This window comes from Nelusetta ayraudi, unplaced genomic scaffold, assembly GCF_046127955.1.
Source record: "Nelusetta ayraudi isolate G7.1 ecotype Tasmania unplaced genomic scaffold, CSIRO-AGI_Nayr_v1 ptg000048l, whole genome shotgun sequence".
Classification (NCBI taxonomy): domain Eukaryota; kingdom Metazoa; phylum Chordata; class Actinopteri; order Tetraodontiformes; family Monacanthidae; genus Nelusetta; species Nelusetta ayraudi.
Window position 1 is genome coordinate 16,440,955 of NW_027466098.1, and position 25,306 is coordinate 16,466,260.

At 45.2% G+C, this 25,306-nt stretch overlaps 1 protein-coding gene and 1 long non-coding RNA gene across 4 annotated transcripts in view; one reads left to right on the plus strand and one right to left on the minus strand.

Annotated features, from left to right (window-relative positions):
* Window positions 1-25,306, minus strand: part of gab2 (GRB2-associated binding protein 2) — a 38,934-nt gene that overhangs the window by 9,187 nt on the left and 4,441 nt on the right. For 2 of the 3 annotated variants that reach the window (XM_076036724.1, XM_076036723.1), the window contains exons 2-3: window positions 12,452-12,752; window positions 143-371 (exon numbers count right to left, since the gene is read on the minus strand). In XM_076036724.1, coding sequence (XP_075892839.1) covers window positions 143-371; window positions 12,452-12,752 — 530 coding nt within the window. Of the gene's footprint in view, window positions 1-142; window positions 372-12,451; window positions 12,753-12,853; window positions 12,996-25,306 lie in introns of those variants that run through there. The other variant, XM_076036725.1, reaches the window with a different exon arrangement.
* LOC142895567 (uncharacterized) lies at window positions 16,428-24,877 on the plus strand. Its single transcript, XR_012928228.1, has 2 exons — window positions 16,428-16,756; window positions 24,559-24,877. It is a non-coding gene; the product is annotated as an uncharacterized LOC142895567 (long non-coding RNA).

Consider the following 25,306-nt stretch of genomic DNA (forward strand, 5'->3'; position numbering starts at 1 on the left):
GTCAAAAAGCTTCCTAGTGCAACAGTAGTTTCAAACCCCTAAATTGCTTTCAAAGTGAGGAAACGCTGTAAATCTGTATGTTGACCTGTGTTAACAGATAACAGGAAACTGACAAAGGATGCCTGAGGGCTGCGACCTTTACCTTGCACTGTCTGTCTTCCTGCTCATGCACTGGTGTAGGAGGAGGTAATCCTGGGGTGCGCTGTTGGACAGGGATCCGTGATGCAAGTGGCGCACGGGCTCATCAAAAGTGAAGAGCACCGGCTGGCTGGAGTGGATCGGGGCGGAAGACTTGCGATCCCCCGTCAGTGGCGCCATCGAGCCGAGGCCGTCTGCTCCAACAGAACGGGGCATGTGGTGTAGTCTGCCATCTAGAGACAGGAGGAATTAAAGACGCTTACTGCATTGCGCACAAGAGTTCCAACGGATCGTTTTCAATTGATCTCAAGAACCTGTCACCAGTGAGGTTTCATGTAGTGTCTGACAAGAACAAATTGGCAAAACAGAAGCAAGAGGACAAACGTCCCCCAAAAGACTCCAGATGAAAATAAAGAAATGACAGATAAGTGTGCAGCAGATGTGGTAGTTCTGTCGCAATAGGATGGTATTTTCTGGCCCTGAGATTTGGAAATTGTGGGTTCCATCCCTGATTGGGTCATGCCAAAGACTATAAAAATGGGACCCATTGACTTGTTGCTCGGCGCTCGGTATTTAAGGTTGGACTTGAGGGCTTAGATTGCACAATGATACCCGAGTATGCCGACGTCTTTTCTTGATCAACAACTGTGCTCTTGAGTGTGATTAAGCAACAAGATACACAGCTATTGTAGTTCTGCAATAGAAAGCCTCAAGCTGTCACATCCTCGTGAAAAAAAAACAACAACAAAAGGGACAACACTGATTGGTTTGCTCGCTTCATAGGTTTTAGCTCCTCATTTAAAATCACTTTGCATTGTCACGTTCCCAAAAAGATGCATGGAATTAATGCAAATGATGTAAGAAACACTCAATTTATTAATATTTCTGCAAAACAAAATCCTCCAATCGTTAAGAATTTAAAAAAATAAATAAGGCAGATGAAGTGTGCCGTGTGAATTAATGGAAAGTAGCAATAATCCCAGTAATCACCCCTCAAACATCTCCCTTTATTTGTCATGATCCCTTCTGTCAGAGGGCAGTGTGTAATACATATGAGCATTTTAAGCCTGTGACCTTGCTTTGCGCAGCGTCTTGCACTCAGTCTGCTCTCTAATCGATACAGAGGAGGGATCTGTCTCACGGGAGCCGTAAGGCAGTATCCTTCAACCCTCCCCACCCCACACGCTTTTTTTGGGCCGCAAGGATCGAGTGAGTTCAGCGAGATATCATCCATGTTACCCCTTTCGACCAGGGTCACTATGCTTTGTTTGGTTTTTATTGAGCCGAGCTTTATTTATGCAGAATGCACTTGAAACGATTCTGCGCGACGTCTCTGATATGCACCGAAAGGCTACAGAAGAGGAAGACAAATCTGAGAGAGAGAAAGATGCTGCAAATAGACCGGGCAGGGGGCCAAAATGAGGAGTTGCGCACTGAGATGTAGGAGGAGAGAGTGGGCGGCCCAGTGATCCATCGACCCATGGTGCTGTGTGCAACTCTAGCTGATAGGAGAGGGAGGGAGGGGGGGCACAAAAAAAAAAACAACAACCACCAATCATCTTATGATGATATTAGATCCTATCTTTGACTGGACAAACACAAAGCTTTGCACAAGATTATTAAAAATAACCCCCCCCCCCCCCCCCCCCCAGACCACTAATATAGCCGGGCAAAGCTGTCTTTTGCAATTACAAATCAGTTTTTATATCATTACAAGAGTCATTTTAGGGATTGAACATGCTATCCTTACTCAGAAAACAATTTACCAGACTAATTTAGATGACTGAGATTCACTACATATTGCATTCACAACAATCTAAATATCATTATCAACCAAAACCAACAAGCTGGTCAGGCACTGCTCAAGTGTGTTTGAGCATTGAGTCCTGTGTTTACATGTTTGCATTCTCCCTATGATTAGCCTCTACTTTTAGCTTCACAAATATTGACCACATTTAATATATACTCACAATCGCCCCTCCGAATAAATGCATTCACATCCAAATTAAATCCAGCCTTCTTTTCCAATTAAAATACGATAACATCTTTTGACTTGTTAACGCTGTTTATTTGGGAAAATAAAACAAGAAAAAGAGCAAATTTTTTGAATGATTTGATTAAATCACCGGGACCTTCAACTGAGAACATCTAAATGTTATCCAACCAGTGCATTCTTGAGTTAAACTGTGCTGAATAGGAAGAAAAAATTCAAACGGAATGAATGAACAGACGGGCAGCAAAATGGCTAACGTCATATTTTGTTTTGGCTAATGGTTTGGGGACGAAATCTCTGGCGTAGCCTCCTGACTGTCAGTATTCGGCAAGTGAGCGTCTAGTAAGTTAGTTCCTATGCTACAGGAGCTTTGATCCAGGCACATGCTGTTTCTTTAACTAACAAATAACCCCCTGAAAACTGTCATTTATAACCATCTGACAGACAGATTTTCACACACACAAGCATTTGGCCTTTTCCTCCAGTTCTGCCCTGCAGGAAGAGACCAGTTCTCTCTGAGTCATGATGTGAGCCGTCCATGCAGACGCAGACATGCAGCCACTGGGAAACAACACGACGCACACACACACGCACTCAAACACACACACAAAAAAAGCGTACAGACACAGTGGTGAGTGAGCGTGTGCTCACGCATGTGGGATGTTTGAAGGACGTGGGCTATTCTGGAGCTGAATGAGGTCACGTCCGTGCCTTCGGGGTGGGAAAAGGCCCCAGTGCCGTTGGAGTCTCCAGCCCCAGTGGTCATCAGCGGGATGATGATGCCAACAGCAAGCGATGCACAGGGACACCCATCCCCACCACCCCCGCCATCCCCTCTCTAATGTTCCTCAATTACGCCATTGTTCTGGGCCATTCCATTCTCCCCAGGCTGGTTTAGGCATCATCTCCCTTCTCCGCAAAAAGCTTTGTAAAAGCTTCCATCCACTGCGGTGAGCACTGGGCCCACTAACATGGGTAGATATATTGATTTGCTGTAGACTGTCTCTCCGCCGCCCCCCCCCCCCCCCCCCCCCCCCGTCCCTCCCATCACAGAGCGGCGAGATGCATGGGGAAAAAAAGCAGATGCAGCCTTGTTGATTCGCAGGCGGTGGACAACAATGGAACTCCAGAAGGTACGGAGTCGAGTCGTACCGGTAATGCGTTTTGAATGTGCGCGCACTTCGGAATGTCTCTGCCCGGCTGCCCGGCGTGATTTTTGAGAAACCGTGGCTTGTGACTCGGTGAATCAATAACAGAAGGGAGACTGTTGGCCTGGCGTGCTGATGGAAAAGCCGACATGTCTCATTGCTGACTCTAATGGGTCTGATGATGTATGTTACCACTGGAAGGCCATTCCGTCAAGTCACTGAAACCACAACACAGAAATAGAGAAAGATGCTGAAAATGGGGAAAAGGCTGTGTAAGACTGCCCCCCCCCCAACTAGGAAGACCACGTCCGCACTATTTAAAAGAAAAACAAAACAAAAGACAAACTGAGATCAATTGAAAATGTCTCGAAATGAAGATTTTAAAAAGCTCACAAGGTCACATGACAGCCATTGAGACATGTAAAACAGTGGTCCCGGTTTAGATCAATAAATGTAAGCCAATCGCTGCCCTAGTTCTGACAGTAAACGACTCCATGTCATGGAAAATTTCACTTTAACCCTGTTTCGTAGTAATAATTTGTCTTTAACCAGTCAGTCAATGCCCCAGAAACTAGAAGAGTCAAAATTAGACTGAAACAGGCAGACTATGGAACTGTTAATAACTTTCAAACCTTGTAGTAGGTTCACAGAACGGAATCACTTTCAGGCTCGTCATCGAGTAGCTCGGTTTGTGACTTTCCCTTTTGACCTTCGTGAGAAAAAACGAAAAAAACAATCTCGCCACCCACACTCTTGAATGTTCTTTCCCACTATCTGCTGCATTGTTTATTGCCATGTTGTGGTCTGGAGCACTTGTGAGCTTTTTCTACTTGTGTTGGCCGGATGGAAATATTTTTCTTTTTCAAAAGCTGTCATAAATAGAGTGTGGAAAGAGAATCCGTTCAGAAAAACATCCACACAAGAGCGGCCACAATGACAAGTGATAAGTTAAAAAAAAAAAAAAGAGCTCTCTACTTGGTTTACAGCTTGATGCCACTCGCAGAAGCAATATTTTCTGAGGACAAAGCTAAAGCCTTAAAATCAAACAGTTAATAAAAGTTCCTCCCACAACATTCCTCACCCTCACGCAAATTTCTGAGTCAGCCTCGACTTGGATACATTAAAGGACGCTTTTGACAGGTGAAGGACATGTGGCTACAATGGGTCAAAGAGCTCCTGAGTTCATGAGCAATTTTCCAATTATGTCCGATCATACATCACCTACTGTCTCATCTGCTCTGTGGCTATAATCTAATAGAGGCCGGCTGCCGGTCTCAGGAGGCCAAAATTAGAACCCTGCTGGATCGCCGAGGACAAGAGCGTCTTTGTAGGGGGGCTCATTTCCTCAGGCCCAGGCCAGAATTAGAAAAGGACATTTGATAATCTAATCTGAAGTGAGATGTAAAAATAGGCAATACCTCACTCGCCACGGCACCACGGTGAGAAAAGGTGTCTTACAGAAAAACACGAAGATGGGGATGACAAGCGTTTTAATTTGAGTTTTGCCACCCGAGCGGCCGCGAGGCTCTGCGTCAAGACACAATCATCTAAAAGGTACACGCCGTCCACCTGCCTGCAATTGAAAAGAAAGGGAAAATGTAATTTCCTTAATGGCTCCATTGGAGATTGGACCTTAAAATATTGCCTCGTTCCTCAGACGGCCACAATGAGCCTCATAAATTCAACCTTCTGTTATGCAACGGCGGCTGGCGGAGGTCAGGGAATAGACTCAGTGCCTCCTTAGGAAAGAAAAGCCTGCACCTTCTCACTCATTGTCAACCTGGAAAACAACAACAACAACAACCAAAAAAAAAACACCAGCGATGTGACTCCATTTCTGTTTTTTTTTGTTTTTGTGCTGCTTCCCCATGCATTACTGGCCTTCCCACAAGTATTTGCAGCACCAGCGACTACTTTAAAAGCAACACAAGGTCCCGGAAGGGAAGGTGGAGTCGGGTCTTTTGCATGTGCGGTTAGCGGGGGAGGGGTTTGGGCGTTTGGGGAGGGGACCAGTCACACTGATGTTTGTTAAAAGACAAGAAATTAAAAAAGGGAGAGGACAGACAAGGAAACAAAGGTGAACCGACTGTTTTGTTCCCGCTCGGAAGCGTATTAAGCAGAGCAGATACACAGGGACGCTTCCTGATCACATTACTCCCCTGTGCCTGCCTGCCTGATCCACCGCATCATGTGAGCACTGCCCCTTCATCACACCGTGACACCAATTTTGCCTCAAAACAACCTTTTTTTGCGATCAGAAAGCTGTCACGCCTTGAGCTCGACGACTTTAGTGAGAGCTACTCTGACCTACATCTGAATCAGCTGATCTTTACAAAAAGCCACCCTGCGTAACTTTCACACAGCCATCTGTTGTACGTGGGTGCGGATATCTAGTTTTTTTTTTTAGAGCAATAAAGTTATTCAAAATAAACAACCGGTGTTTGCTGTTAATCAGTATTCACGTTGTATTTATTATATATGTTCTAGAACTGCAGTAGCTCAGAACATCGACCTGCTGAGGGTTTTGTGATTTTACCTTAAGATCAAAGCTTGTAGAAAAAAAAAAAGATCCAGAAAAACGTGAGTTCGACTTTTTCTTGACCGATTTTGATGAGAGGAAAACAAAAACGCACAGTGGGTCAATTTAGCCAATCAGCCTGACTAGATGACACCACTTTGATAAAATATACCTGATAAAAATACAAAATGCTTTGTTTTCACCCACTAGATGCTGTATTATCGTTTTGTATGAGTAGTGTAGCTAAGAGAATTTGTGCTGGAGTGCCTTTGTTTTTGCTTCGCCAACAGGCCAGCAAACAAGGCGTATTGCCTCGTCTCGGTGCCGACGGCGGTAAAACAAAAGGATTTTTCTCTCCTGGTGTGTGAGGAGTCGAACTGAGACAAGTGGAGCAAAAACGTATAGCCGTGATGAAGTGATATGAGCTTAGATGCAGCTGGGTCACCTGTTTTTGAGCTGTTTACACCCATTGAAACACCAAAAGAAAGACATTAAACCAGAGAGGGCAGGAGATACTGTAGGAAAAGGGACAAGTTAAAAGAAAACATTGAGGATTTTGACCCATTTTAAACTAGCCGTACAAATTTCAAAAGCACTTTGATTTCACAGCATCATGCTTTTTCTGGGCTGATTTTAGTCACAGTTAGTCGAGGCCCTGTCCTCAGTTGTAAAGTTGTTTGTTATCGTCTCCTCGATGACAGCTAAAACCACAAAAGAAGAGACAGAGAGAAAGCGAAATTTTCCCCCAAATATTTTCTGACTCACTATTTCTAAAACCGTTTTCTCTGTGGTCGCTATCAGGATGCCGGCATCATCTCGGAGCTTTGGGCAATTCTCATCAGGAAACTCTTCCGTGTCTCTAATTTGTACGTGTGCCGTTAGCGGGCAAAGCTTGGAAAGAGGCGCGAGACGAATGGCTTTAATGTAAATCCTACTGTGAAAGAGTCTGTTTGAATACATCTAAGCTGCTCTAATGCCCGCTCTGCAAAATGCACTGATCCAGCTGTTGAAAGCGTGGCAGTTGCATCTTTCACTCAAAAATAACACCAAATCCATTTTTTAAAAAAACTGTACTTCAAATAGACGCACTGCAAATACAAAAGTGGGGGGAAAAAAAGAAAGACTACACTCAAGTCAAACCCTGACGCCCTGGTGGAGATGAACCCCGTCTCGGAAATCAAACAGCTGGGGAGAGGAGCAGAACAAAGGGCGTGATTGACGAGACCATGTTCCATTCATTAGATTGCGCTCGGGGGCGGGTCTCCCCGGGTGCAGACACACGCTGCACAGCCAGCCATCGGGATCTGATAACAGCGGCACTGACATCCGCCAACAGATTATGAAATATGGAGAGGAACAGTGCACGTCCATGTCCGTGCGAGGCCGTTGGAGGAGCGGGGACGAAGCTGCAGCTCCTCGCCTCGTCCCGGAAGGTTCTGCCGTCACGTCGACCACTGCTCCTCGCGGGTTACGTATCAGATAGCCCTCACCCTAACCTCGGCCCTTACACTTTAAAAAAATTTCCATGATGAGCATTTTAAGGTCTACATTTTTTTTTTACGTGTCGTGTGGTTGGGTTGTCTGTGGCCGCCCAATGTCTTGGAGTCTCATTAATCCAAACAAATCAATACTTGAAGGGCACTTAATGGAGAAAACGAGGTTGTGTTCTTTTCAAGTCAATGCAAAATTCCGCCCCTCACCTGTCAATAATATGCGTCTCCAGCCTGTCGGTGAACTCTGCGGAAATGAGAGAGTTCGTCCTTTACTTGTCTTTCCTGCTGAAACGTCTCAGAGGGAGTTTGAGCAAAAATGCAACTCTGAGGGTGGAACATTTCGCAGGGCGTTTGTTCCACCCTCTGACGTGTTTTCAATCCCGTTCCAAACATATAGGAGCTCCAAAAAATATCAATGTTTGAGCAAGAAGAAGAATGTTTTGCAGGAGGCTCTAAACAGGCTGTTTTCTGTATATCTCTAGATTTTCCTTTGCGGATGTTTTTGCTATGTTTATGATATTGAATCTAAAGGAGGAGTCGGATGTTAATAATACAATATATTTTTATGCTACCAAGCAGCTCTGACCTTTATGAAATAGTTATAATTGGATTACTTCTTTTTCCTAAAGGGCAAGTTCACACAAATTGATCTTGTCTGCGAAATGGAAAAGGGAGAGACAATTGTTTTTTTTATAAATTGTGTAACAACAGAGCGGCTGTCATGTGCTGCTCTGGGCCAACGTTCCCTCAGCCTACGTCATCTCTTCACCACTGGTAACGAAAACAAACGTCAACTGAAGAAAGAGATGTTCGAGTTAGACTTCTTACATAAAAGAATTTGGTAACAAACTTTTCTAAAAAAAGACGCTCTACATATCTGGTGTGAAAAATACCCTAGACAAGTTCTGGAAACTGGCTAGCAGGTGACCTCGACAAGCCGTCTGAAATTAACGAGGGTGAGACCAGTGTTTCTAGTTAAACCGAAAGCAATGTTGCCCTGCAACCGTGTGCAGCTCCGTCACGCCACCTGGACAAGGTGACGCACCCGCGCGCGCACAAACACACACACACACACACACACACACACACACACACACACACACACACACACACACACACACACACACACACACACACTTAAAAGAACAATGTGATCCCAGTTTAAGAAGCAGAGCTGGCAAACTTGATCTGGGTAATCCCTGCAACAAAAACTGTAAACTTCCCAATGGCACTGATGTCTGCAGTGTCTCAGCCTGAACCTCAGACATGCAAGCAGCCTCAAGTTCAGGTGACATCGTGTGTCTGGCTCATGTGTGCGAGCAAACACTCGACTGGCAGAACCCCCTGTTTGCTCTCTCTTTTTTTTTTTTACCTCTTACCTTGTGTAATTTTCCTCAGAAACAACTCACTTTTCAGGTTTTTCTTCTTTTCTTTTTTTTTACCCTCCAACTCCTCCTAACGTACTTTGTTATTCTTGGGAGAGAGGGAATTCCCAGTCCGTTAGTTGACACACTGGCCAAGACCTGCGGCTTGCTACCACGAGGAAAAGCCTCAAAAACAAATGCTTAGTGATGTTTGTGAAATATTATCCTCCATTAGCTCACACGGTCACCCGCTCCCTTATTAGGCGGAGATCGCAAAAAGTTGCACATACGCACTTGCGTAAATTAATTCCAGTGAAGAGACTGTCAACACGTTGCTGTTTTTTGTTGTTGTTGTTGTTGTTTTTGTTTCCTTTTCCTAAATATAAAATCTGGAACAATTACACAAATTACGCATTGTGTAATTGTTCTATCAATGTATGGCTGATGATTTTACTATCATCAACATGTCATTAAGACAGACACATTGTAAGTCATTAAATTAAAAGATTATTTCTTTAGACTTTCTAAAAAGTAAATGAAAGCAGCAATGAAAGAACAAAAGGTTATAAACAGAGCTTCATTTAAGGATTATCATTGAAATGTAACAAAGAAAGAATGAATGAAAAATTGGAAAACTGATTCCTATTGTTGGTGAATTAAACAAACAACTGGTCGTTATTCTGTTTTCATAGTGTTACCGTCTCTGGCTGGCTCCAAGCTAAACTTGCATCTGATTGGCTTGTGGTGGTAGCTTGTCTCGCCCAATGTCACTCCAACAGTTTGCTGTGTGACCCTCCCTCCATGAATCTCACACTGAGCCATTACTCCTAAGGAGAGCTACAGCTAATAGTCTACGGCAGTTTATTGTATTTGCTCAGTAAAATTACAGTTTGAAAATATAAAATTAGCTCTTTTTTTTCCAAGTCCACCTCCCGTTTCTGGAATATCAAACTGGCCTTTTACCTTATCATATGTTGAATTAGATTCATTAGTACGATCAGGGCATTGGGCAAATGCCTTGCAAGAATCCAGGCTGACCTTCAGATACTACCAGCAACGCCTCACTGGTTTTCTACAAAGCATTTTCAACCTAAAGGCTTAGCTGATGCACCAGTGAAGGGAAGCAGGCATATGTATTTCCATTGTCATGCCAACAACAACCTGATAAGACACATGGGAGCAGGTGGATTTAAACGGAAAGGCAAAGTCAATAACATACTCCTTGGAATAGGAGGGTACATGTTGTGTCAACAGATGATGCCAAGATTACTGGCTGCCATGTCCGTGGTTGAACATGCATATGTAAAAACTGCATAAAAAAACAAAAACAAAAACACACACATGCTAAAAATATTGTTCCAAGAACAGGAAACTTCTGTCTTATCTTATCACAGAGCTGTTGCGTAATGTCTTTGTGTCGTCTGTACCATTTGAATCCTTACTTAGCAGACATATTTTTAGAGAAAATTGTGGGAGGCACAGAATTCTCGGGGCGGGGGGGCAGGGGGGGGGACAACAGTGTTTTTTTCTGCTTAAAAAACTTAGCAAACAGAGGGATGTTAATAATAATAATATTTAATAATTAATAATAACAGATTCGTTCTCAGAAATCTCAAAATGTCATCTTAAGCAGAAGTTGAGTCAATATGTGAACACATGAGATGAAACGATGAGATAAGTGTTTCAGAGTATGTTTATAGGAAAGCAGATGACTAAAGAAAGAAGACCTAATAACGTTTAGACATTAAGAAACACGATTGGCCCCTCTGTCAGTCTCATGATAATAGAGCCGAATGCATTTGCCTTGATGGTAAAAATTTATGCTGTCTGATTGTTGCTTAAATGCATTAAAACTGTTCTGCTTGTGGTGCTGCCACTGCTCTGCCTGCAGCCACCACATAGGGCGCTCTGCGTCAACTGCAGGAGCGCCACGACCGCGTTTACACGCACCCCATATTCCTGTATTATTTGAAACATTCTCAATGGTCCGGTCCTGTGCAAGTCGGCAGGTAAACAGGTGCAGAACCCGATTAAGGTCATATTCAGATTGGGGAATATTTGAGACTTCTGGTTTAACCAGAATACTGTGACCACTTTACACCATAACCGGGTTGTCGACGTTGTTATGGTGATAGCAACAGGGGAAAACGAGAGCAGCAGCACCATGAAGAAAACAAGAGCCAGGAGCCTTCAGACTACTACTTCTTCATCATCATCTTTCTGCAGCAATACACCAACAGTCGTATTGCTGCCTGGGTTATTTTCTGAGATACGCTGAAACGCGGGAATACGCCGTATAACATGGAAATGGAATGTTCCACTTGTTGCAGTGCATGTATAATATAAACTCCAGAACCCTGACAATTTTGGAATGTGGCGTACATGTCAATCCTAAAGAATTCTGGAGCAATTATTCCAAGGTAAAACGTGGAAAGAGTCATTTTGGCATCAACCAAACGTCTCAAGAGTCTTCGATCATCTCACAGCTGAAACGGAGGAGTTTTTGATCAGACAGCAAACTCCGCCCATTCACAAGAGAAGACCATAGCGTCACTTTCTCTAGCAGCCGCTAATATTGTTATGTCATTCATTTTCTCACCACCCGCACCCTTCGCCCAGGGTGGCCACACCCTGCTGGCAGCAGCAGCAGCAGCAGCAGCAGCAGCGGCCGCAGTCTAGGGATGCGGAGGAGTAGCTGACTAATTAACTGACGCCGGACAACCGGAATCTCCGCCTGGCGAGGAGACTGTTATAATCTCCACAGCTGTTTGTTATCCCACACCTGGAAGTGTTGTGCGTTGCAGATGATTACCCATGTGCACCAACGATTAACATCCACCAGCTGCCAGATGGCGGTGGAGCAACAGTGCAGTCTGGACGGGCTGGAGCGAGAATATGAGAACTGTCTTGACAGACAAAGCATACAGCACTGCTAGGAGACGGAAAATTTCAAGATCAAAATCTTGTGAGGCCACAAAATCAGTTCCGTTTTAATTCAAATAAGAAGGATTAAATTGTCAAAGCCATTGCATGAAAACTAACAAAAAGATAAGAAAGCGGCCACAACTAGAAAAAGAAACAGTGACAAAAGAAGTCAAGTGCCCATAATCACAAACATCAATGACTGTGACAAACAAGCAGCTGTTGTTTTGTGCTTATTGGTCGTGAGAAAAACAATTTTTAACCACCGTTTTTAAAGAGTAAATTCCATGCAGCACATTTTATACCACTAAAACCAAATGGCAGAGCTGGGGGTATGCTAACTAGCTTGCATGAACAAACATTAGCTACCATGCTAATGCTTATACACCATATATACGCTGTCACCGTTACTTTTGCTGAGGTGTTCGTACTTCTGCAATGTACTGCATTGCATTGTATTATATACAATTCTCTCTTTGAATAAAACGATGCACTTACAGCATTCATAAATAATCATTTAGTATAGAAATGTGCAATTTTGGACGTAAATTGTTTAATTTATTAAGCTGTGTTGTAATAAATGAATAGCAGAGGCACAAGTCACAGACAGACCTTATCATGAGAAAGTACAGGGAAAAAAGAATGTGTGATGTACAACTTTCATAAATTCAACCAAAAAAAAATTGCAAATTACTTTTTTGTAAATTCAACTTCTGATGATGTTGTTATTATTGCTTTAATAATAATGACTCATTAGACAATTGTCAACTTGGCGTGAGGGAAATGGTAAGAAACACCAGGATAGATCACAAAACATTGATCTGGAGAGAAAAAAACAAAAGCAAAACCCCAAGTTTAGGTGAAGTGTTGCCTACCGTGGTTATTGTCTGACTGGTTAAAGCCGCACAGCTGGCAGATGGAGCGCACCCACTGGTTCATCTCGTCCTCGGTCTCGGCAACGAGATAGAAGGTGCGGTCTGAGGTCTTGATGTCGAACACAAAGCTGTCCTGGAACTCCTTCCGCTTGAAGGTCAGGCCAGCGTCTACCTGCTCGCAGCAGTGCAGGTCGATGACTCGGATGGGTTTCTTGGAATGATCGTTCTTGTAATACTCCAGAACGTCGGGGTCGCCACTCATGCGGCCGCTGCGGAGTATGAACCAGCGTTTCTTCCAAGCCTGCAAAGTAGGACGCAGAGAGTTAGGTATATTAAAGAAAAGGAATGACATTGCTTAATATAGCAGCCAATGGAGTCAAACCACATTGTTGTCAACCTCACGTCGTATATGAAGCCATTGGCATCCTCAAGAATCAACAACATAGAGATTGTGTCTGATTTCCCGGCTGCGTAATACTGAAGGCAGCCTGGACTCAGTCAGCGAGACTTGAAGCTGTTTACATGAGCAAGTCAACAGCCGCGTGGTTGTGTGTGTGTGGTTTGAGTTGTGGGCTGTAGGAGGGCAGACAGCAGGTGTTTACTCTCTTCCAACGTATTTCCTGTGCTGAGATGGAATTGGTGTGGTTTAGCAAGGCGTAGCAGCACACGCTCTCAGCGCACTGCTGACACTGTCGGGTTGCCTTTATTCGTGGAATAGCTTGAATCTGTGATTGCGCGAGAACTTTTCTCTCAGCGAAAAGTTTTAGGTGGATTAGGGATTACATCATGGAGGACAAAAGGGGCTTTTGTTGCAGGAACTTGCCTGGAATGGACCTTACACGGAACCTTAGGTGAACCTTGATATTGTCCTGAGACTGGTCAAGTGATGTTGCAACCATAGTGTTGTTCAGTTTTGGTTAAACGGCAGGAAGAAAAGGTGCTTGATTCCTGTTACACGTAAGGCAATGACAAGCATGTCTGTGGGCTGTAAGTCAAACCCGAGGTCTCGTGCGCCCATTCCACCGAGGTCCAATCTGAAGCATTTTTAGGCAGCAGCCCTCTCAGTATTAGATAAAAGCAAACTTCAAGATGTCACTAAACACCACAAAGGCCAAAACATAAAAATACAGGAAGTGAGTGTCAGCCAAGCAGCTGCCGAGATCAGCGTGGATGCTGCACAAGTGGCGGTTTTACCACAACTGGATGGCATTTCCACATTAAAAGAAGAACGAAAACTACACAGAAGGCTTTTCTCTGCAGAAAAGACGCTTTTAGCTTTACTTCCCACAGTAAACTTGAGATAACAGATATATGTGGTGACGGGAGTCCAACGTCTCCACTGAAACTGACTCAATTTTCAGAGTGAAACCAACTGGTCCGCTGTGAATGTGACAGAATGGGCAGACTGGTTGCGGACCACAGACAGGCAGCAGGAACTGAGATAGCCAATGGTTATTCTCTGACAACTCTGACACAGCATGTAAATATATATATGCACTCACGGGTCTCTCGTTTTTTTTGTGTGTTTTTTTTCTTCCAAGGTACAGGTACAAGCATGGCGTACCTAATAAAGTGGCCAGTGTGAGTAAGCAGTAAACAGTGAGTTGAGCAGCAGTTGTGATGAGAGAACAAGACGCCCACCAGGCAACGTGCTGCTTTCACACCAACAATCGCGCCACGGTTGTATCTCGCCGGATGAGCACAAAAAAAGACAGACACAGAAGAGGAAGAGCGGGCGGCCTTGATTACGACAGCTCCATATTCATTTCCCCCCCCCCCGTCTTAAAGGGCCTCTGTGTTCTCAGTGCTCGGAGACAAAAGAGGAAGACATGCCAGGAAGGGAGAGAGGGAGTAAAGGGGGTAGGGGGGGAGTGGGGGAGGCTCCTTGGACATCTGCCAGAGATGCACTTCCGCCCTGCAACTCGGGGCTGCTGACACACAGGATCCTGCAGGCTCAACAGACACTGCCGCAAGGCCTCGCTGCTGCCTCCCCAACCCCCCTACACACCCCCGCCTCAGTCCAGACACACAACCGACGCAGCCGCTCACATGGGACAGGAAAGCGGAGAGCGGTGCTGCTGCTCCCCTGCGCCCGATCCTGAACCCTCTACATACAAAGTGAACGCCGCTTTTCCACGTCTTCGCCGCGAAGAGAACCGAGGCCCGGGTTTCTACAAACTGCGTCCTTGACTACCAAAAAACAAGGCAGAAATGTCAGCGCTGGAACATGCCAGAGCACTCCGTCCCCCCAAAAAAAACTTTCTGTGATATTCCAAGAATTAAAAAAAACCAAAAAAAAGCATGATGTGCCAAAAGTAAAACATTTTTGCCTGGAAATTGTGATAATTTGGTTGATAAGAGCAGAACACTCTGTGAATCATCCATCCTGACGTGCAGCACGGCTGACGCATCGCAGTCAGGTTGGAGTAGTACATAAAGTTCTCCATTGTCCTCATGGTTCATACAGGAAGTCTACAGGGGCCTCATGTTTTGCTCATAATAAATGTTTAACTTGATGAACACTCAACTTTTTTTTCCCAATGGCAAAAGCCAAGATCTTCTGGGAGATTAAAGGTCGCCTCTGCTGATTTTTATGTTAAAAAAAAATTGCATCGATCTCCGGAAAATAGCTTCCTTAACTCTCCGTTTACAACTGTCGACAAAAGTTTCTGGTAGTGTTGACACATACACGACATCACACAGGGAATTTTAGGAATCTATCTTAGAGTAGTAAGTTTCGGGACACGCTTCCTGCCACGTGGAACGGACCTTTTCTAATTCTTCGTCGTTGGAAAACACTAATCAGATAGAAATCGTTCCCACTTTGAATTCAAGAGGTCAGCTGAAAACACACAAATCTCTCCAGATTAGATTTTTTTTTCTTTAAAACCAAAAAACCAACGTGATTCAGCATTCATTTTGCAAACTGCGTCAAAATCGTTTTATCTCAGGATACACAGAACTGATTATCATCTGAACACAGCAGAAGAGGAGTAATTTTTATGTCTGATTTGTCATCCCTCTTTCTGTCAGCTGTGTCTCACAGCAGACAGAGGTACCGAGTCTTCTTTCATTTCCTTCCATCGCTCCCTCACAGGTTCCCCTCCATTTCATATTCCGTCGGACTGGTATACTCACAGACCGGCGAGCACGCCAGATGCAATATATCTGACGACGGAGTGGCAGCGCTGTGCACATTTTATTTCCAGTCCTGGGGAAAAATTAAAAAAAAAAAGGTGAGGACAGATAACAGATGTAATCAGAGCACCGTAATGAGCTGTGCAGCTGCAGACTGCGCTCTGTTTTTTTTTTTTTTTTTTTTTTTTTTTTTCCTTTTGGGTGAGAGGAGGATGTTTATGAATGTTTCCTCTTGCAGAAGCGGCGTGGGGTGAAAGTTGCAGATTCCAACCAAGTCACCAGCGGTGCTGCTTCACATTTTCCACAGATGCATGAACATCTATCCTGTCTTATAAAGACACACTGAACAGTCGACTACTACTTATCATTATGATTTTATCCAGGTGGTTAAATCTGATGTTTAAGTCAAACCACTCAAATTCTGAGCCGTGTCACTGCCACTCTCGCCAAAGCCCCATTTAAATATTATTGCCTTTTCTGGGGAGAGTGAGCATCACTTAATTGAGAGCTGGAACCGTGCCCGGCGAGGAGAGGTCGGTGCGACCCAGCTGGGTTATTCCTGGCATCCCTCAGCCGTGGCCGACATATTAACCCGGGACAGGAACATCTCTCTCCGTGTAGAGGAAATAAAACTCACTTAAGAGGCTGTGTTGCACTAAAAATAGAGTGAGCATTTTCCACAGGAAATTCGAAAACAAATTAATTATCTCCTCAATCTGAGTGACAGCAGCTGATGTTTCCTCTTTGCCATGTATGTTGACAGGAGTGAAAAAAAACAACTGAAGCACATTCACTTTTTCCTCTCTCTCATGGTTCTTCTTCAAACATGAAGCAAACTTTCCAGATCAAGTAAATCAAGGCAGGGGGAGGACACAACAAAAACAGGCTAAGCCACCCACTGCCTGCCCTGCAGAGCATGTCTAAGCCCATCGATCACTGCTGGAGCGCTGGGAAGTGAGGGCTGGGATGGGCTGGGCTGGACCACCACCATCCCCCATCACTGCCTGGGTTTAAGCTGCATTCTGGTCAGGGAGGGAGTGAGAGAGAAAAAAAAGAGGAAGGCATCTCTTGGCAGAGACACACTGACCTTGTTAACAACTGGACTGGATGGACCAGTGGACCGTGGACTGAGTTACCGCCCGCACCAGCGGTCCAGTTCCGACCCAGGTGAGGAGCTCAAGTCTAATTTGGCACACTAAAAAAAAAAGGTTCTTTTCATATCAGCCGGTCAGTGTTTTATGTGCTAAATGTAGGACAAACTGAGGATGGAAAAAAATGCAAGCGCAAACACATCTGCTGGTTTGGAGATCAAGAGAAGGGGACAGTGACTCAATTAAAGGCTGCTTACAGCAGAACGACATCCCGGGACAACATGTCCAACCTCAACACACACACACACACGTCACTTTGTTACCCCCCCAGTGTGGTACTGCGAGGCCTTCCTAACAAAGTGACCGCTGAGCGAATCCTTCTCCAGAAATAAAGAGATTACAGCCACGCAGGGAAAACAGCACCGCCGAGAATCAAAATCACACTGAGAAACAGGGGCTCTGAATTTAACTTCACCGGCCAAAACCTTCTACACATAAACAAGCAGTTCGACAACAGTGCTGTGTATTGAGCTCCTTGTGAGGCGTAGCTGAGGAAACAAGTGCACACTTTCTAGAGCGGGTGACCCGAGTCGACAACAGAATGTGTCCTGGCTGTGCTTGCCTGGATTTGATTCTCGGACTCGCCTCTCTCTCTCTCTCTCTCTCTCTCTCTCTCTCTCTCTCTCTCTCTCTCTCTCTCTCTCTCTCTCTCTCTCTCTCTCTCTCTCTCTCTCTCTCTCCAACTTTCATTCCCTTTGCGCTCCTTTGTGTTCAAGCTTTCTGCCTCCCTGCTTGCCTTGTTCTGTTCTGTTCTGCCCGACTCCCCTTGGAGTTTGTTTGACTAGTCTAATAGCTCACCTGCGCTGTTCACCTGGACTGAACCCTGTCCTCTGAGGAGGAGGCGGCAGGAGCACACGGCCCCTTTGACAGCCTAATGACTGGGTGTGTTCCGCGGTTTACCTCGCAGGCAAACTCCACATCAAAAGCTAAAACATAAACAAATAAAAATACCCCCCGCCCAAAAAAAAAGAAAGAGGCCCATGGTCCGATTCAGCAACATCTTTAAAATGCACATACAGTATGTTTTTACAGGGTCATGTGGTCCACGGTTACATTTATATTTAATAACAAGAACTAAAAAAACAAACAAAAAAGAGCATGGTATGTGGTTAAGATATTCAACACTGACCTAATACTACACTGGCTTCAAACTTGTGAACTACAGTGACATATATAGAGAAGATGGTAACACCGAGCTCGGAATCGGTTTTTTTTAGCCAAAACAGTTCCATTCATTCACTGCTGTGCAGACAAGATTAAAATGAAACAAAGCTTAAACACGTGACAAATATAAGGACACAACAGCGTGATGAATGTGTAGTTTAAATCAAAGGCTGAACTTTCTTAAAACTACCCCAGAAGGTAATTTCATAAGACTTCTTGTTCATGGATTCAGAAGTCTTCAACGTAGGAATAATAAAAAAAATAAAAAAAGAGAGAGAGGCTCTCCTGGCAGCACTTGAGAATCTCTGGAAGGAAAAGCAGTTCAATTTGTACTTTAGTTCTGTTCATCTTTCCCTGTCATCCCACAAAGCCTTGATATTACCTCGTCCCAACACCCTCTCTGTGGAGAAGCTCCAGCCGAGGACAAAGGGCAGCGAGTCTGCTCCCATTTTAGACGGCTGGGAAGGAACACGACTAATAACAAAACCATGCAAAACAACCTTTTGAGGTCTGCCTCTAAAAATAGCATCAAGACCGGTTTGTCTGGCCAATTCCTTCTGTTTTGTTGGGTTTTGTTTATCATATTAATAAGAAGAGATGTTTCACTCCATTGTTGGCAGACCGCGCAAACAATGGGCGTGTGGGAAAGAAACAGTAAAGCTCCCGTTCGACTGAAAAAATAAAATAGAAAAAATAAAAAAAGGGACGCGATTGTTCGGCGTGTCGAAACACTGGCGACTCCTTGGGACGACATTTTACAGGATCATTTGAAATCAACAGGACGACGGCGGCACCCCCGCTGTATTTGAACTTATCGGAACATGCCCTCCCGTCGCTCCGCTGCCCTGGTAACAGAAACAAATTAACCTGGAGATGGTTGGCGGCCCAAACAGTCATCCAAGGCGTGCCTTTTACGGTGGCGCGGCGTTACGCAGTGCGCGTCTGCGTGTGTGCGTCTGTGTGTGTGCGTAGTACTGGCTGTATCAACAGCGCCTGGCCGATAAGCATCAGCCCGCGTGTTGTTAAAATGTACACGGGCAAACATTACAACCATATTTAATCTTTGGCAAAGGTTAGAGCAGCCTTGTTTACCCCTGTCCTTGATGCTGCTGCTGCTGCAGCCGCAGGAGGGGGGAGGAGGTGGGGGGCAGGGAGGTGGTGGTGGAGGGGCAGCAGGTTATTGTCTGTGACTCTACCTGCTGCTGCTGCTGCAGGACACACACAGCTGCACAAACACCAGCGCAGCCTCGCAGGCGGCCATCTTGCCTGTTTACGCTCTCTCCTCTGTTTTCAGCTCTCCTTTCGTTCTACCTTTCTTTCTCGGGATCATCTCTTCATCTGGCCGACGCACCTCTTGTGACTGACCCCCCCCCACCGGCCCCCATTTTTAAAAAGGATTTTAAAAAATACATTCGAGAAAATGTTGGACATTTATTTTGCAGGACACGCAATTCAATTCAATAATTTCAATAATTTATAGTTAATCTAATTTATGGATGATAGATTTATAGATAGAATGTGGGCTAGTGTTTTTATTTTGTGGAATAAATTTCAGTGCTGTGGAATAAATTTTGGTCGCGACTTCAGGATTGTGGAGTCCTGAGACTCCACAAGTTGAGAACCAAGGTAAATGAATGAGTAAGTAAATGTAGACCGGATCCCATATTCGTGGGGCACTGGACAACTGGGGATCCCATAAAAATATCTTTAACTAGAATTTTACACATTCTATATTTTACACAAAATTCACATTAAGCAGTGATTTCAAACAATAACATCCAGCCTGTGAGTGACACCCTTCCCCCAGAAATGAAAGTCCATCCTTGCACCTTTGCTCCACTTTTACGAAAGCATGTACTTAAAAAACATGCTGTTCGGACAATCTGCCCCTTGTGATGTCACAAAAGACAATGGTCACTATGTTGCCAACGAGAACGAGAACAATGTGGCTGTTGTTTCTGCCCTCGTCCAAACATGTCCAAACTGCAACAAAGCATCAGTTTTAGCAGTCGGCTGAAAACATAGGGCTAAATATGCCGTTGGCTGGGAATCTATAGAGTTTTTTTTTTTCTTTTTGGATAGTGTGAGGCTGCTTCTCCTGAGCCCACAACAAAAGAAAATCAATCTCTGAAATCTGTTTAAAGCGGGAACCTTCAACATTAAGGAGCAGCGCGTGGGTGAAACCAAGAGTGGGGGAGGAGGCGTGACCAGTGGGATCACTGGTATCCAGTTTCGCCCCAAAATGAGTCCCGGCGGCTCAACATTCAGCTTCCAAATAACAGAAACATCTACCTGAAAAAAGGCATCAGCATCGCATTTGATGTCATGAGGAAAAAAAAAAAAAAAAGAAATAGGAAACTTTTAAACATGAGAGACAACATCTTTTTTTTTGGCTCTTGTGCGTTTCCAGTAAACACCTACGAGATTACGAAAGGAACAACACGTTAAATGCACGGGGCTGAAGGCGGCAGCCGCTTATAACGGCTGCGATTGTGCGAGTGGATGCCAGAGCACTTGTGATTCTGGTTAATGCTGTGGTGACAGGGGACAGAGCTGGATGGGCTACGGCTGTGACGACAGAGGCCTGATTATCTGCTTCTAATCAATAGCGGGTCACATATCAGGCCCACATTCCAGGAACAGATGGAGGTTTCTACAGCAGGAGGGGGTTAAGGGGGTGGGGGGGTCACAATCCCATTATGTCTGGAGCAATATGGCTTCTAAGTTGTTGTTTTTTTTATTTATTTTTTTACATCATTTTTAATAAAAACAAATCATAAAACATTCCTAGATACTGTTTTACACCCCTCAACAAGACCTATTAGAAATGCTTTTCATCCCCTTTCTATGGCTTGAAAAGCAGATTAGTCAACAATTGCTCAATTAAAACTAAACTAAACGAAACAAAAAAAAAAAAAAACTCTTAAAGCCTCATCTGACGTCTTACGGTTCACATGGGAAGGAGCATGTTGGCTCTTGGAAAGAGAAAGAAAAAAAAAAGAAGCTCACAGCTGTTTGAGCCAAAAACTTGAAACGCAGATTTCTGGAACGAGTGGCGGGAAGTAACAGAAGTAGCCCTGTTGTGCCAGAAAAATCTGCGGCAGCCTTTTTTTAATTTTATTTTTATTTTCTTTTTGCATATTCAGCAACCGGCGAGCGACTGAGTTCTCATCGACGCATCCAAGACAAGTGAAGTTAGACGACCGAAATAGAACTGATGCCGTCAGAATGCTATAATAAGGGCAACGGGTGCATGACAGCCGCCTTTTATTTTTTTGTCTTCCTTTTTTTTTCCCCCAAAGTGGTCCGACTAGGAAAACGCTGACCTTGGGAGCGTGGCAGCTGTGAGACATAACACACGCTGATAAAGAGGCGAGCGGGCCTGTAAATCCACGGCTGTTAGCAGAGACTGTGGGTGGCTGACACCGAGCAGAGGGGGAAGAGCCACTCAGCTTCCCCTCATACATGCAACAGATACACCCCCACACCCCCAACCACCACCACCGCCCACCTCCCCTTTTTTTTTCTAGAGCCGCGCATCCTCGAAAATCCATTTAGCTGCTGTAGCACGTAGCCTGATTTAGCTCTTAATGCCATTACGTGGAACATGATCTCACGGGCGCCACGCGTCATCCGTGATGGGAAGCTCCGTCGAACTGAAGCCCTGACTGCCGTGAAGAAGAGACGCCGAGCAGTTTCTTTTTAGTTGTTTGCTTTTTCTTTTTGTGAAAAAAAAAACAACGGTTCCGACCCCGAGGCCCCAGGAATCGTCAGCGCAGGCTGGACGTCCCGCTCCCAGCGAGCTCGCGTGGGCGGGGCCGGGGCCCGGCGGGAGTGACGTCGGCAGAGCAAATTGGAAAAAATGTGGCGCCGCGTCACTGGAGTGCGTGCGACCATTCGGGTCCGTGCGCACACAATGGTGACGTACTCGGTCCTGAGTCATATGAACTCTTCTGAAATAATATCTCTCAGTTATATATTGTCATTAATGATACTGATCTTTGTGAAACACTGATCACGTCAATGAGTTCTCAATAATTATCAGCAATGACTTAACAAGGTTGGATAAAACTTGTGCTATTTTTCAAACTGGCCTGCGGGCTACTGCTGTGGTCCTTGCGGGGCTACCTGGTGCCCATGGACACCATGTTGTGTATGTGTACATGTACACGTATCCACCTGTTAGTGAACCCTCACAATATTGGGAAAAAAAACTCCATCTTTTACACGGTGTTGCTGGCTGCACTCTTAAAAAAAAGACCAGGTTAAAACACGCATCTCTGAATGGTTGACCCTTTGTGATGTAACAAAGGGGCCAGGCTTCTTCTCCCACCTAATGATCCCCCCAGGACCACAGCCTCGTTTTTGTTACCCTTCCAAACATGTGGACAGTGTGAGAGAGCAACACTTGAACTCTGTACGTCAGTGGTTCTTGAACTTTCTCCGTCACGCCCCACCTTGGAGGAAGAAAATCTTTCTTTCAAAATTTGACGTGGCTGTGTCTTGAGGGATCCCGATGAACCTGCAAGTGGCCCCATGTCTCTAGGACAAAGTTGACTTTTCACCCCATAGACTTGCATGGCATTAGGGCAGTGGTTCTCAAACTTTCTCTGTCACGCCCCACCCACAGCGTTATGTTGTGCTCCCATCTCAGAAAGAAAATATACCAGACGCCGAAACGATCGCTGCGTGGCGCGAGCCGGCCGCGGAGGTGCACCCCGCTTCAAGTCTGGCGTGAACGACACCATCGTTCCGCAGCTACTCGCGGAACCATTCTACTGCCAAAAGTGGCCAACAACAAAGAACACTGGCCACCGCCGGACTCCTGAATTCTTATTTTCGTCCCTGTCAAATATTTGTCCATCCTGTGTCCCTGAGCAGCGTTTTTCTTAGCTACAACCTACTGAACACTTTTTGTTCATTGTTCCGACGTGGAAAAAGTTCAGACGTGAAAACATTAGTTCCCCCGGGCGCCCCGTCTCCCTCCCGCCAGGTGTTGCGCGCGCCCATAGACGTGACTCTGCGCCACCCACTTTGAGAAACACTGCTGTACGTGGAACCGGTCGTGTTCACTGTCTCATTAGCATAAACAAACAGACGGCGGCGGGGGATGAGGCCGTACAATGTGGAGCACGCCATTAAGTTCACTTTAATTGTTGCGTGTTTCACAGAAGCACTGGAGAGTGCAGGAGAGGTTCTGTGGTCCACTAGTCCTCTAGTCACATGACAAATGGGTTAAAAAAGTCCATTTGTGAAAATATCAGATTCTGAGCTCCAGTGAGTCGCGGCTGTCTGGAATCAGAAGGACGGGAAGGAAAAATAAAGGCCCTTAGCTCAGCACTGACAGTTGGCCAGAAATACATTTAATGCTCCCGAGAGTTTATCGCCTCCATTGAGTCACAGGGCTGGAAACGGTATATAACTTCATAGACAAACAGATGATGGATAGAGGGCACGGAAGACTGAGAGCGAGGGTGAAAGTGTGAGGAAAGCGGAAGTGTGTCCTCAATGAGAGAGTTTCGAACATGAGATGTTTCCCCTGTTTTCATGCAAACAACAAAATTGGGCCAGGAACAGAGATCTGAATCCAGTTCCAATAGGTGGGAAGAACAAAAAGCGGCAGATGCCCTTGCAGATGGTAGCCAGTCTATCTGTGTGAGATGAAGAAATCTCAAGCATGCATGTTGGAAGTGTTTGTAGAAGGGCAACAACATGTTTTTCCTCCACCACCTATTACTCATTGCTCCTATTAAAACACACGCACATATTTAACATTTTCTCCATCAAACTACTGTGGCTCTTCAGGATCCAGCGTGGGAATATTTACCAGCGTGTACGTGGTACGAAAGCATTTAGCAAACACATGAACACGTTTGTCCGGTAAAGCCCTCTCGGCTGAATCAACCACAACTACCACCGTCACTCTGCAAACAGTTTTTTTTTTCGTCCCTCATCAGCAAATTCCACCCGGGAAACTCCTCTCTGACGTCAGTCCGACCCGGTCTTAGAGCAGCTGTGACGTCAGGGTGAAAAGCAACAAACTGGAGCAGCCCCACCAACTCCAGATACCTGCTTCTCTTCCTCTTTGTCAAATAAACACGCATAAACTGTCTTTATAAAAGACGAAACATAATGTTCTATTCCACTTAAAGCCAAAAGATCCCTGCGAATGATACACAGTGGGCTTTTCAATAATGGCTCACTCTCGATGTTTAGACAGCTGTCATATAAACGTGGGATAAAAAAAAACGCTATCAACGCCACTCGGGCCACATTTAGCACATCGCACTTAAAAGAGCCAATATTTGTGTAAAGTGCCCCCTGTTTATTTGCCAGTGAGTCAGTAGTGAGGCGAATCATGAGGCAGCAGACACCGTTGTTCTTTTCACAGCTACCGTCACCGCCACCACCACCTGAGCTGCCGCCGTCACCACCAAACGCACCGCTCCTCAAGCCCAGACAGAGAGCAACTTCAACAACTTGTCTAATCCCGCTGACAGACAAACAAATAGTCAAACAAAAAAAAAAAGCCCAGCCTCAGTGGCGGAGGAGAGGACGCTAACTAGACTTTACCCAACAGAGTCCTTATCAGAGTCACGGTCTGACTCAGTGTTTTGTCTAAAACTTGTTGTTGTTATTTTTCTTTTTTTTAAGGGAGCAGCATCCACCTACTCAAGAGCCAAGACCTACCGGGGCCTCGGATCCAGCGATTCTGGAGGAGGAAGGAGCAGACTGGATGTGCTCTCTCAGTGTGTTTACAGTGCTTTATTAACATTAACATTTATTAACACTTTAAATAAAACATTAGTCACCGCACAGTATTTGTACACTTGGGGACATGTCTGGAGGGAACCTTTAACCTTTCAAGACTAGCATCACTCTAAGCACAGAGTTGGAGCAGCTCCATCTCCAAGAGCTTGATCCACAAACATTCTGAGCGGGATATAAATAGAAAACTATGTTTTTTTTAAAAGTCTCGCTTTAAAGATGATCGTGAAGGGATCCTTTGGGGTCGATGCCAAGCGCGACAAAACCGACGCGGCTCCGCTGCATAAAGCCGCTCCAGTATTGTACCTTCTGAGGAGAGGCCCTGTTTTTTTTTTTTTTTTATTCCTTTTCTTGAGAATCCACAGTGTCGAGCGGAACAAGGAAAACGTCTGTGCGAGTGTGCGAGCGAGCAAGCGAGCGCTCGGTGTCTGTCAAAGCAGGAACTGGGAGGCGCTCTGGCTTGACCTCTGAGGAGAAGGACTTCCCAGAGTCCCCGTGCAAAACAACAGCAGCGAGCGGCGGCCAGCGGACGGGCAGGACGGGACAGAGGCCTTGAAAAGCCTCCGACTCCCACCGCCTCACTTCCTCTCCTCCACAGTCGGGCCATTCGCAGCCCTGAGAACGTTTAAAGTTT